Source organism: Phyllobates terribilis, unplaced genomic scaffold (assembly GCF_046119375.1).
Source record: "Phyllobates terribilis strain yellow unplaced genomic scaffold, ASM4611937v1 Scaffold_3__8_contigs__length_932513732, whole genome shotgun sequence".
NCBI lineage: Eukaryota > Metazoa > Chordata > Amphibia > Anura > Dendrobatidae > Phyllobates > Phyllobates terribilis.
In genome coordinates this window covers 375,298,798-375,311,707 of record NW_027362763.1, presented here as the reverse complement: position 1 = coordinate 375,311,707, position 12,910 = coordinate 375,298,798, and the positions used below count along the sequence as shown (strand labels likewise).

Genomic DNA, 12,910 nt, shown 5'->3' with positions numbered 1-12,910 from the left:
TCCAGATTTTGGCAGACAGTCATGTGACGGCTCGTTTTTTGCGGGATGACTTGACGTTGTTATTGGTGCCATTTTCAGGCACGTGACATTTTTTGATCGCTTTCTATTCCGATTTTTGGGAGGCAGAATAAACAAAAACCAACAATTCAGGAATTGTGTTTTTTTTATTTTTTTTATTCTGTTCCGCGTGTGGTAAAATTGATGAGGCAGCTTTACTCTTCGGGTCAGTACGTTTACAGCGGTACCACATTTGTATCATTTTTCTATGTTTTGGCGCTTATACACAATAAAAGCTATTTTATAGAAAAAAATATTTTTTAGTATTGCTTTATTCTGAGAGCTATAACTTTTTTATTTTTCGGCTGATGGAGCTATATGGCGGCTTGTTTTTTGCGGGACGAGATGACGTTTTCAGCGGTATCATTTTTATTTATATGCGTCTTTTTGATCGCGTGTTATTCCACTTTTTGTTTGGCGGTATGGTGATAAAGCATTGTTTTTTGCTTGGTTTTTTTTTTTTTTTTTTTACCGTGTTCACTGAAGGGGTTAACTAGTGGGACAGTTTTATAGGTCAGGTTGTTCCGGACGCGGCGATACCAAATATGTGTACTTTTATTGTTTTTTTTTTATTTTTTTTATAATAATATTTATTGATGGGTACATTATATTTTTATTTTTGGTGTATTATTTTTTTTATTTTTTTATAATATTTTTGCACTTTTTTTTTTTTTTTTTCCCACTTTCACACAGTTTATACACTTTATTACTTTGTCCCACTCTGGGACTTTCACTTTTTTTTTCTGATCGCCTGCATGGCACAGGAATGGAGCACCATCCCTATGCCATGCAAGCTGTCAGAAATGCACAGTGTGAAGATTGCTTGGAGATGCACTGCGCATGTCCAAGCAATCTTCCTGCTCTCTGGTGACCCGGATGTTGTCATGACGACATCGGGTCGTCATGGCAACACCCGGGAAGCCTTTGCAGACTGCGCTGGAAGCCGGAAGAGGAGGTGAGTATCGCCGATCACCTCCCCTTGCCCCCGCAATGCCGCGATCGACTTCGATCGACTTCGATCGCAGCATCGCGGGGGTTAATGTGCTGGGAGCGGTGCGTGACCGCTCCCTGCACATAGTACCGGGTGTCAGCTGTGACAATCAGCTGACACCCGGCGGCGATCGCGCCCGCACAGCCTGTGTGCGGGCGCGATCGCGATGACGTACTAATACGGGTCTGGCTCTTAAGTCCCAGGGCACAGACGCGTATTAGTACGTCAGATGTTAAGGGGTTAATGACCAATGACTGATATAGCACATCATGAGCGGGTGTCAGTTCTCGCAGCATGACTTAAACACGCGGGAACAGTCCAGTGCGGGGATCGATCAGCCAGACTGACTGACAGATCACAGCATTCTCTCACAGGAGTTGCTAAAATATCTGCACCTCCCACCCGATCACAGCAGGAGCTCGGCACTGCTAATGGCAGCCTGGCTGTTTAACCCCCTAAATGCTGTAATCAAGAGCGATTGCAACATTTAGGAGGGAAAGGGTTCCCTCTCCCTTCAGATTGGCGCCCCCATGTAGTCATCGCAGGGGACCTATCGTTGCCATAGTGACCAGGGTTGTCATGACAACCACCTGGTCATCAAACTATGAATGGCTTCTTAGACCATGCTCGGAACATAGCCTAAGGAGCTTCTGTACAGGTACAATGCTTTTGTAATGCTAGTGCATTACCAGCAATCAAAGAGAAAAAAGTGAAAGTCCCATAGAGGGACTAGATAAAAAAAGGTGTAAAAAAAAAAAATAAATAAATAAAATAAATTACGTCAATACATTTTTGCATAAAGAATAAATGCAGTACATATTTGGTATTGCCGCGTACAGAACTAACCGATGTATATAAATGTCACCTTAACCCCTTCAGGTGAAAGCCATAAAAAAAGTGGCAAACTATAGTTTTTTTTTTTTTTTTTTTTTTTCATACTGCTGGAAAAGGTGGAATAAAACAATCAAAGACAAATGTAAATAAAAATAGTACCGCTGAAAACGTCATCTTGTCCCGCAAAAAACAAGCTGCTATGCAGCTCCATCAGCAGAAAAATTGTAAGTGATGGCTCTCAGATTAAAGTGATACAAAAATAATTTGTTTTTGTGTTAAAGTGCCAAAACTTAAGACAAATGTGCTATTGCTGTAATCGTACTGACCTGAAGAATAAAGCTGCCTTATCAGTTTTACCACATGCAGAAAGGCAAAAAAAAATCCTGAATTGCTGGTTTGTTTATTCTGCCTCCCAAAAAATCGGAATAGAAAGCAATCAAAAAAATGTCACATGCCAAAAAATGGTACCAATAAAAAAACGTCAACTAGTCCCGCAAAATAAAAGCCCTAACATGACTGTCTGCCGAAATCTAGAAAATTATAGGTCTCAAAACATGGCGATGCAAAAAAAAAACATCTTTTAGTGTGTGACAGCTACCAAAAAAAAAAAAACTATAAATCTAGTATCGCTGTAATCGCACCGAAAGAATAAAGTCTAATCCCTTATACCGCACGAGGAAAGGCATAAAAAAAATAAAACCTTCACCTGTCTTTTTAGGTGTGCGTAAATGCTCAGTCTGCCACAGTTTTGTTAACCTCTATAAAGGACACCGCTGGACAGAGGCCAGATGGAGTCAAGAGTTAACTCTGCTGCCTCATTAGTGAATGGATCCTTTGGGGGTTTATCTGAATCGCATCGTTCTGAGATTAAAATGGAAACCCCAAAGTTCTCAGAGTAGAGCTCAGGATAAATGTGATGTAAAATGTTCCTATCAAAAGCTTCAACTCGATCCACAAAAAAAGCAAGTCCCCCACTCAGGTCCATCATCTGTCAATGGAAATATAGGGGCTACCACGTTACTGGTAGTAAAAAAGGTTCTGGGAAAGCGCTATGGCTCCTTGCCCCCCAAAAGAAATCCAGCGAATTCTGTACTTCAAAATCCAATTGCTCCCCTCCCTTCTGAGCACCAGTGTGCCTAAACCACATTTGGCAGGGGTATAATTTCCAAAATGGGGTCACTTTGAGGGGGGATTCTGCTCTTCCAGCACTTAGGGACTCTGTATTGAGTCCACAAACTATTCTAGGAAAATCTGCGCTCCAGGAGGCAAATGGCGCTCTCCTTCCGAGTCTCGCCATGTCGCTAAGCAGTACTGTACAGCCACATATGGGGTATTGCCACATACAGCAGAAATTGTCAGACAAATTTTAGTGCCATTGTTACCAATTATCCAGTGTGACATGTAATTTTGTTGGCAAAATGAGAAATCGCTGGTCAACTTTTAACCCTTAACTTCTTTAAACAAAAAATTGTTTAAAAAATGAATGATCCAGATGTAAATTAGACAGACACGTGGGAAATGTTATTACTATTTTGTGTAACATGATGCTCTGGTTTGAAAATTGTGAAATTTCCACCATATTTCCGATGCTTTCACAAATAAATGCAAGTCCTATCGGACAAATCTTACCACTGTCCTGAAGTACAATATGTCACCAAAAGTCCATTTTTTTTAAATTTGACCAGTGTCTTTCTAATGTAATAACTCTGGAACGCTTCAATGGATCCCACTGGTTCTGAGACTATTGTACAAAGTAGCTCGGTTAAGTAGTGGTAAATTCTGAAATGTGTTGAAATATTTTTTGTTGCCATTTTCCGAGACCTGGGGCTGGGTGAGGGCTTATGTTTTTTGTTCCCTGAGCTGACATTTTTTGACACCATTTTGAGATGGATACGATGTTTTAATTGCCTCTTGGATTTTATTGCAGTGTCGCAGCCAAAAAATTGATGTTTCGAGTTTCTTTTTTTTTTTTTTCCTTATGTATGCAGTTTACTGAACTCAGTGATACCAAATGTGTGTTTTTAATGGGGCAAAAGGGGGGTGATTTACAACTTGTGTGTGTTGGTTTTTTTTTTAAAACCCCTTTACCCCCGAGGGTGGTTTGCACGTTAATGACTAGGCCAATTTTTACAATTCTGACCACTGTCACTTTATGAGGTAATTACGCTGGAATCCTTCAACGGATCCCACTGATTTTTTTTTTTCGTGACATATTGTACTTCATGATAGTGGTAAAATTTCTTTGATATCACTTGCATTTATTTGTGAAAAAATCAGAAATTTGGCAAATTTTGAAAATTTTGCAATTTTCCAACTTTGAATTTTCATGCCCTTAAATCAAAGAGATATGTCATCCAAAATAGTTAATAAATAACATTTCCCACATGTCTACTTTACATCAGCCCAATTTTGGAACAACATTTTTTTTTTTTTAGTTGGGAGCTATAAGGGTTTAAATTTGACCAGCGATTTCTTATTTTTCAGCTCGTGCATGGCAGGCAATCCCCGCAAGGTTTTTTTTGGCTGTATAACCGCTGCAAAACATTTTGGGAGGAGGCTCGAGCATGTCACTCGAGCACCCGCCATACTCTGTGCATACCCAAGCACCCGATGCAAACTCAAGTAGCAAGCACTTGCGCTCACTAGTTGCCATATTATATATATATATATATATATATATATATATATATATATATATATATATATATATATATATATATATATATATATATATATATATATATATATATATATATATATATATATATATATATATATATATATATATATATATATATATATATATATATATATTATACTTTTTCCACTTTCTGACATTTTTATTACTTGTTCACATTTGCGCATGACCAAAGCAACTTCCTGCCTCCTGGTGACCCGGATGTTGTCATGATGACATTGGGTCACCACGGCAACATCCGGGACCGGATTTGGACGCCGGCAGAGAAGGTAAGTATTGCGCTTACCTCCTCTTGCCACCGGAATGCTGCGATCGATTTCGATCGCAGCATTTCGGGGGTTAATGTGCCGGGAGTGGTGAAGGACCGCTCCCTGCACACAGCATGGTGTCTGCTGTGATAATCAGCTGACACCCGGCGGCGATACCGCCCGCACCGCTTGTGTGCGGGCGAAATTGCCAGGGCGTATTAATATTTATCAGGCCCATAAGGCCCAGGGCACAGATGCGTACTAATATGCCCTGGGTCAGAATGGGGTTAAGTCACTTTAATAGCCCCCTTAAAACACTTGAAGCTATGAACGTCCTATTGCCTGTGCTAGGCATAGCAGTGCATCAGCACTATGTATAACTAAAATCACCATCTCCTATGAACGCCAGCCACAAGCCAGCATTCCCCGGAGATTCACAATGACTGGCACGGCGGTCTTCTGCAGACCCCCGGCCGTCATTGCAACCCATCGGCGCCCCTCGATCACATATGACAGGGATGCGGATGGCTAGCACATGTTAATTCCTGCTGTCAGATTGACAGTGGTATTTAACTGATTAACAGCTGTGGGTGGAGCTCCTATGCAACGGTTAGATGACAGCTGATAAAATCAGTCATGGGTGGGTAAAGATGCGGGCTCAGTGCTGGAGCCTGCATCAGTTGGGGACACGACTGGCGTAAATACACATCATGTTGTGAAGGGGTTAATTATTTATCTTAACATTGTATCACTTAATATTGAGTAGAATTAAATATGCTGACATCACCCTATATACAAAATGGGCCATCACATGGCCTCCTATATACAGTATGAGCCCTCCACATGGCTTCCTTATATACATACAAATATCCCTTTACACATGAGAAAAAAAATACTCTCCTTGCTCCTGTTCTCCTGGAGTTCCTCCTGTTGCACTGAGTTTCAGCAGCAGCGTGATGAGATGTCATCGCGTCTGCTTTCTCACACGCTGATGGGTGGCCCATGGGCAGCCCGCCCTCCATCATTGTATTCACCGCTTTCTGCATCCTGCGGATGCAGATGGTGGGCAGGGGAGGGCATGGTGCAGCCCATGGGCCACTATTTTAGCCCTATGGCTATCTGTCCACGGGCCAGACTGAAACAGCCAGAGGGCCAGATGTGGCCTGCTGACTGCAGTTTGTCCAGGTCTGATAGATAAACTTTACAAAAAGGATTATTTGTGACTTAACCTGGTCTTACTTTCCCTGTATGTCTAACATTATCAGCCACTTCTATATATTTTTGTGTGTTTTAGGTCCAGTTAACAGATTTTGAGAACTCTGCATATGTGGTGTTTGTCGTTTTACTGACTAGAGTAATTCTTTCATATAAGCTGGATTTTCTGATTCCTTTGTCAAAGGTAAGAGATTGCCTTCTTTAAAAAGTTATTGCTTTAGGCAAAATCTGTAAATGAGCATTCTTGTTGGAAAACCCCCTTTTGTATAGCTTTTTCTGTGAATAGGCATTATAAGGTGAATTGGCTGTTCAGAGGGAATGGTCTTTAAAGAAGCACTCCAACTAATACAGGTATACACAAACCTCTACATTATTCTTTATATTAGCAGAGGGAAAAATGGCTGCTGTGCCATTTCTGGATTGTCTGCCGGTTGACTCCTTCACTCTGATTTATAGTTCTATGAATGCAATCTATTTCCCATGATAAGTCTCATTATATTGCTCTCGCTCCTATCTAATGGTGCCAGTGATGCAAAGTTACTGTCTCCTAACTTGTACAGCGAAGCCTCAGGTATCTCCATCTTTACTCTAAAGCAGAGATGACCAGATTCATGAAACTAGAAAGGAAAAGGCAACCAATCAGTGTTCATTGTTCAAGGGCAAATGCAAGCTGAAAGCTGCTATGGGCAGTATAGGCAGATGGTGTGTATGATTGAGTCTGAGAGCTGTAGCTTACAGGAAGTAAAAAACAAAACACTGACTTCCTGTCTATACTCTAGCACATGTACTAGACTTCTTGTTAGACTAGGGGTTGGTTACATTACCCAATTTTTTTATAATTGTGTGGGAGGTTGGTTGGGTTACAGATGTATAACAGATGGGAGTGTGGATGGTGAGCAGGCAAAGAAAAAAAACTTTATTCCTTTGTGCATACATTTCTTAATCTGTCAAACTTCATAAAGGTCTATAATTGCTCAGTAAATAGAAATATATATATATATATATATTTTTTTTTTTTTTTCCGCTCAGGTTGATGAAAATATGAAAGTGGCCCAAAAAAGAGATGCTGTTCGAGAAGGGATGTTTTACTTTAAGAAGGATATTTGTAAAGGTACGGTAAATCCTATGATTTGCACTTCTGACAGCAGATTTTTGAGATGCTGATAGAGGATCTGATGGGCCCTCTCTTCAGGAAGTGCAGAGGCATCCAATTTCATTACTTATGTCTTTGTGCGGTGGAGGAGGTACCCTTCACTGTATCCTTCATGACCGCTATTACAAAGGCACTTTTAAAGAGTTATTCCCAAAATCACAATGTAGATTGAAATAATGTACACATATTGATTCATTTGTGCTAATATAACTAATTTTGAGATCTGCCCCATTTTGCATACATCACATCTCCTAAGGATGCTCCTTCATGAGATATATATATGTGTTTTACTGGCTTCTTTAATAACTCGACTCTTCTTCACTCCTCCTTAACACACTATAATTATTGAGCTGAGCTGTGTTTGTTGCTTGCTGCTGACAGATCAGTGATGGGGGAGGCTGCAAGCAGAGTGTAGCGTTTGCAGTTTCACATCACTGATCTGTCTGGATCAGGCAACAAACTCCTCTCTGCTCTGTTCGGCGCCTCTTACAAGCTGCTGTGTAGGGGATTTGATCTGGCTAACAATGATGTAAAACCACATTGTAAATGACAAAAGATGAAATCTGCCAGGCAATGTACTATACAGGATCAGAGTACCCAGAAGTATAAGGTAAATTTTACACTTCAATGAGCTTTATGATGACTCTAGTATGTGGGACTAATCAGGAGCCTACAGGAGAGGAGGAAAGGTCTGATGCACTGAGAAGCAAGTGCTGCTGGGTAATGTAGTTCTGTTGGCACAGTGAGCGATCGTATCCTCTGTGCTGATTGAGGGGCAGCTCAAGATAGACCTAAAAGTGCAAGAAACCTTCTGTTGGGCTTAGTCTGTATATTGGCAATAACTATTACTTACTGTGTTTTATGAAAATTAATGCTATTGGAATAACTTAATTTAATGTAGAATTGGTGCAATGTCTGCTTTATCTTTTTGAAACTAGCTGGTATTGCTGCTGTTGATGGCTGTTATACTGCAGTTAATGGCACAGATGCTGACAATGAAGAGTACACTCTGATGAGCATTGACACAATCATCAATGGAAAGGTAATGTGTTTTTACAAGTTACACTAATATTTTTTTCACCAAAATGGCTGTGAAAGGGAATGTATCTTTACTTGGTACAATAAGTGTCTGTTCTTCACAGGAAGGTGTGTTTCCAGGTTTACTTCCAATTCTCAATTCCTACCTTGAAAATATGGAGGTTGATGTAGACACTCGCTGCACGATCTTAAACTACCTTAAACTTATCAAGAAAAGAGCATCTGGTAAGACTGATACTCTCTATCCTACTTGTCAGTTTTCTGGTCCATATTGGTGTTGGTTACTTTGTCTTGCATGTGGTGCAGAGCACTGTGGAGCTTAAAATACCCACAATGGTAGGATCCACATCTGTTTTATACCAAAATGCAGTTGGCTTTCTGACAGATTACACATTTTAATACAAGCAAAGCAATACTGATGTGGCTCCAAATATTAATAGAATTATAGCATGTTAGAGTTGGAAGGGACCTCCTGGGTCATCTCGTCCAACTCCCCTGCTCAATGCAGGATTCACTAAACGATCTCAGACAGATGTCTGTCCAGCCTCTGTTTGAAGACTTTCAATGAAGGAGAACTCACCACCTCTCGTGGCAGCCTGTTCCACTCATTGATCACCCGAACTGTCAAAAAATTTTTTTCTAATATCTAATCTGTATCTTCCTTTCAGTTTCATTCCATTGCTTCTCTTGTTTCATTGTGCATATGATCATAAAGCTGATCCCTCTACACTGTGACATCCCTTCAGATATTTGTAGACCGCTATGAAGTCTCCTCTTAGCCTTCTTTTTTGCAAGCTAAACATTCCCAGATCCTTTATCTGTACCTCGTAGGGCATAGTTTGCAGTCCGCTCACCATCCTGGTAGCTATTTTCTGAACTTGCTCCAGTTTGTTTTGTTTTTTTTTAATTTAGTGCCCAGAACTGGACACAGTATTCCAGATGAGGTCTGTCCAAGGAGGAGTAGAGGGATAATTACCTTATTTTTCGGATTATAAGACACTTCACCCCCTTCCTCCAAATTTGAGGGCAAAATGGGGGTGCATCTTATAATCTGAATGTAGGTTATTGGGGGGGAAAGGGCCATCTGTGGTGCAGCAGGGTCTCTGCTGCTGGAAGCTGGCGGTGGCAGGAGTGTGACTATGTGGAACCTCAGGCGGTACATGTGCAGATTGAGAGATCTGCTCCTGAGATTTCAATCTGTGCATGCGCCGCCTCCGGCGTCCATTTTCCATAAGTCCACCGCAGTGCAAACGAACTGCGGGGACTCAGCTGACCTTTTCTGAAAGGCCAGAGCCCGCTGCAGACTTGCACCACTGAACACACATCTCCCCCCCCCCACTCCTGCCGTCACCAGCTTCCTGCAGCAGTGACCCTGCCTCCACTGCAGCCTCCTCCCCCACCCCTCCCTGCCTGGTAAGCTACCATAAAAGCTGAGTGTAAGATGCACCCTCATTTTATTAAATAACATTATTAACCCCTTACTGGCCTGGGGTGTATTAGTACGCCCCAGGCCATCACACCCCGATTCAGCACGGGCGCCCGCACTGAACCAGGCACATGTCAGCTGATTCTTACAGCTGACGTGTGCCGCCAACAGCCGCGGGTGGAATCGCGATCCACCCGCGGCTGTTAACAGCGCTGTGCCGGAAGCGCATCAGTGACCCAGTCACAAGATCGCGGGTCACTGATGGGTCGGCATGGCAACGTTCGCCCGATCTAAAAATATAAAAAAAAATCCGATGGGTAAACGGCGTAACGAGAAAAAAATGGCAAACGCCAGAATTACCTTTTTTTTGGTCACCGCAACATTGCAATAACGGGCGATCAAAACATAGTATCTACCCCAAAATGGTATCAATAAAAACATCCTTCTATAATCTGCAAAATACGGTACTTCACTTGATCTAGACGCTGTGCTTCTCTTAATACATCCCAGAACGGTTTGCCTTTTTTTTTTTTTTTTTTTTTTTTTTTTTTTTGTATATGTGTGTAATATTTTATTTTCATATTCATTTCTATTTATATTTAATTTTTTTTTTTTGTAGGAGAGCTGATGACCGTTGCCCGGTGGATGAGAGAATTTGTGTCAAATCATCCAGACTACAAGCAAGATAGCGCGATCAGTGACCAAATAAATTATGACCTGCTGGCGAAATGCAATCAAATTGCTAATGAACAGGCTAGCTGTCCTGAGCTGCTAGGGTTCTCTACTAGGGTCAAGCAGAGTGGAAACAAAAATGTGTCTCTATGATGTGACACATCGCCCATAGTGTTATCTGGTTGGTGACCAAGAGACACTGCGCAAAAAATTCATGGGCCAATCTGATTTTCTGCAGTGCTTGCTTCATAATTCAATACGATTTAACCTTTTATACAGTGAACATGTAAATAGGAAAATATTTTTCTGACTAACAATGTATTTGGTTAAAGTTGTATCAAGTTACTGTGAAATAAACTCACAATTGTTATGTACACTATGGGAATACAGTTCTCTATCCTAAACTGTAACATACCAGTACCGTTATATAATAAAGGAAGGAAATGTAGATGCTATCATCCCTTTAAGCAATGTTTCGTCTTACACATGCAAAAGCTAGGCAAATAGAACTATAAAGCTGGCACACACCTATAGTTGGTTCCCAAAATGAAGAAACCTTTAGCTGAAGGGTCTTTCTGTTGAAGCAAGCACCTTTTTTTTTTTTTGCCCAGTAGAATGGCATTGTCCAGGGGAGACATTCCATGATCTTTTTAAAAGCCTTTTATTTCCAAAGTAAAGAACAGCCGCTTTCAAACTTAGATTTTCCCCCACCTTCTTTTAGGCCTTATTCAGACGTCCGTTTTTTTTTTTCTGATGCATGAAAAAAATGACGTTTGTCAGTCAGTGTACTGGATCAAATTTTGATCAGCGTTTGGTCAGTGTGTGAGTTTTCACTATCAGTGTTGTCATTAGTTTTTCTTGCATACAAAAAAAAAACTGATCGCAGTAGCTGGGGAAACCTCCACAAATCATCTCATGGATGCAACTAGGATACAGTCAATAGGCTGTCTGAATTTTTCATGGACCCATATATTTGAATGTTTTTTTTTGTTTTTTGAGCAGCCACATACTCCCATACATCTTGCATCATGTATGTGAAACACTGACATCTGAATGAGGCCTTAAATTGATTTCAAGAGTCTACTTTTGCTGCGTTGCTTTCTAATGTAGGGCTTCCTCATAGTACTGACCGGAGCATGTCTAGGTGACAACCTCGCCAGCCTTAAATCTTGTGTGTTATGTACAAACCCAATGTCTGCCTGATATTATGTAATATTTAACAATTGCTTGTAATACTGCTTGTCTGGTAAAGAGTTATAACCAACTGTATATGTGAACGGATCATATTTGAATGTCAATTACAAGTCCAATATGAAATGGGTTACAGCAGTTTATAAATAAATATTGCAGATATGAGGAATAAACTTTTTCCCAATAGTTGAATCTTCTGAATATTTGTTGCTTGCTTATAGGCATGCTTTATTTGGCTTGGTAAATGTCATCTGGTATCATCCAGAATGCCCTGTTCACATTGCTATAAGGGTGGAACAACTCCATGAAAGTAAACCAAAAATATGAAGGACAGCAGCACCAGGGTCTTCGAAAAATTGATATTGTGTATTTATTAACTGCATAGTCTGCGTCATTTCGACTTCGCAATGAACCTTTCTCAAGCAGTTTACAAAGTGCCCATATACAGATATAAATACATGTCAAGAATCCATTGATCATTAGGGAAAATAAGTGCATTATAATGCATAACATATTAATAAAGATGAGAATACCAAACATGATTCATAATATACACTGTGTGCAGAATTATTAGGCAAATGAGTATTTTGATCACTTTGATACTTTTTATACATGTTGTCCTACTCCAAGCAGCATAGGCTTGAGAGCCAACTACCAATTAAGTAAATCTGGTGATGTGCATCTCTGTAATGAGGTGGGGTGTTGACTAATGACATCAACACCCTATATAAGGTGTGCTTAATTATTAGGCAACTTACTTTCCTTTGGCAAAATGGGTCAGAAGAGAGATTTGACGGGCTCTGAAAAGTCCAAAATTGTGAGATGTCTTGCAGGGGGATGTAGCAGTCTTGAAATTTCCAAACTTTTGAAGCGTGACCTCCGAGCAATCAAGAGTTTCATGGCAAATAGCCAATAGGGTCGCAAGAAGCGTGTTGGCCAAAAAAGCCGCAAAATAACTGCCCATGAATTGAGGAAAATCAAGCGTGAAGCTGCCAAGATGCCATTCGCCACCAGTTTTGCCATGTTTCGGAGCTGCAACGTTACTGGAGTATCAAAAAGCACAAGGTGTGCGATACGCAGGGACCTTGCCAAGGTAAGGAAGGCTGAAAAACGACCACCTTTGAACAAGAAACAAGATAAAACATCAAGAATGGGCCAAGAAATATCTTAATACTGATTTTTCAAAGGTTTTATGGACTGATGAAATGAGTGACTCTTGATGGGCCAGAGCCTGGATCCGTAAAGGGCAGAGAGCTCCACTCCGACTCAGACACCTGCAAGGTGGAGGTGGGGTACTGGTATGGGCTGGTAATATCAAAGATGAACTTGTGGGACCTTTTCGGATTGAGGATGGAGTGAAGCTCAACTCCCAGACCTACTGCCAGTT

General features: G+C 40.8%; 1 protein-coding gene across 4 annotated transcripts in view; it reads left to right on the top strand.

Annotated features, from left to right (window-relative positions):
- GCLC (glutamate-cysteine ligase catalytic subunit) overlaps positions 1–11,709 on the top strand; it is a 48,130-nt gene extending 36,421 nt beyond the window's left edge. For all 4 annotated transcript variants that reach the window (XM_073675411.1, XM_073675414.1, XM_073675413.1 and 1 more), the window contains 5 exons: positions 6,123–6,227; positions 7,073–7,154; positions 8,135–8,238; positions 8,339–8,459; positions 10,280–11,709. In XM_073675411.1, coding sequence (XP_073531512.1) covers positions 6,123–6,227; positions 7,073–7,154; positions 8,135–8,238; positions 8,339–8,459; positions 10,280–10,485 — 618 coding nt within the window. In that variant the 3' untranslated portion in view covers positions 10,486–11,709. The remainder of the gene's footprint in view (positions 1–6,122; positions 6,228–7,072; positions 7,155–8,134; positions 8,239–8,338; positions 8,460–10,279) is intronic.
- Positions 11,710–12,910: the final 1,201 nt, after the last annotated feature.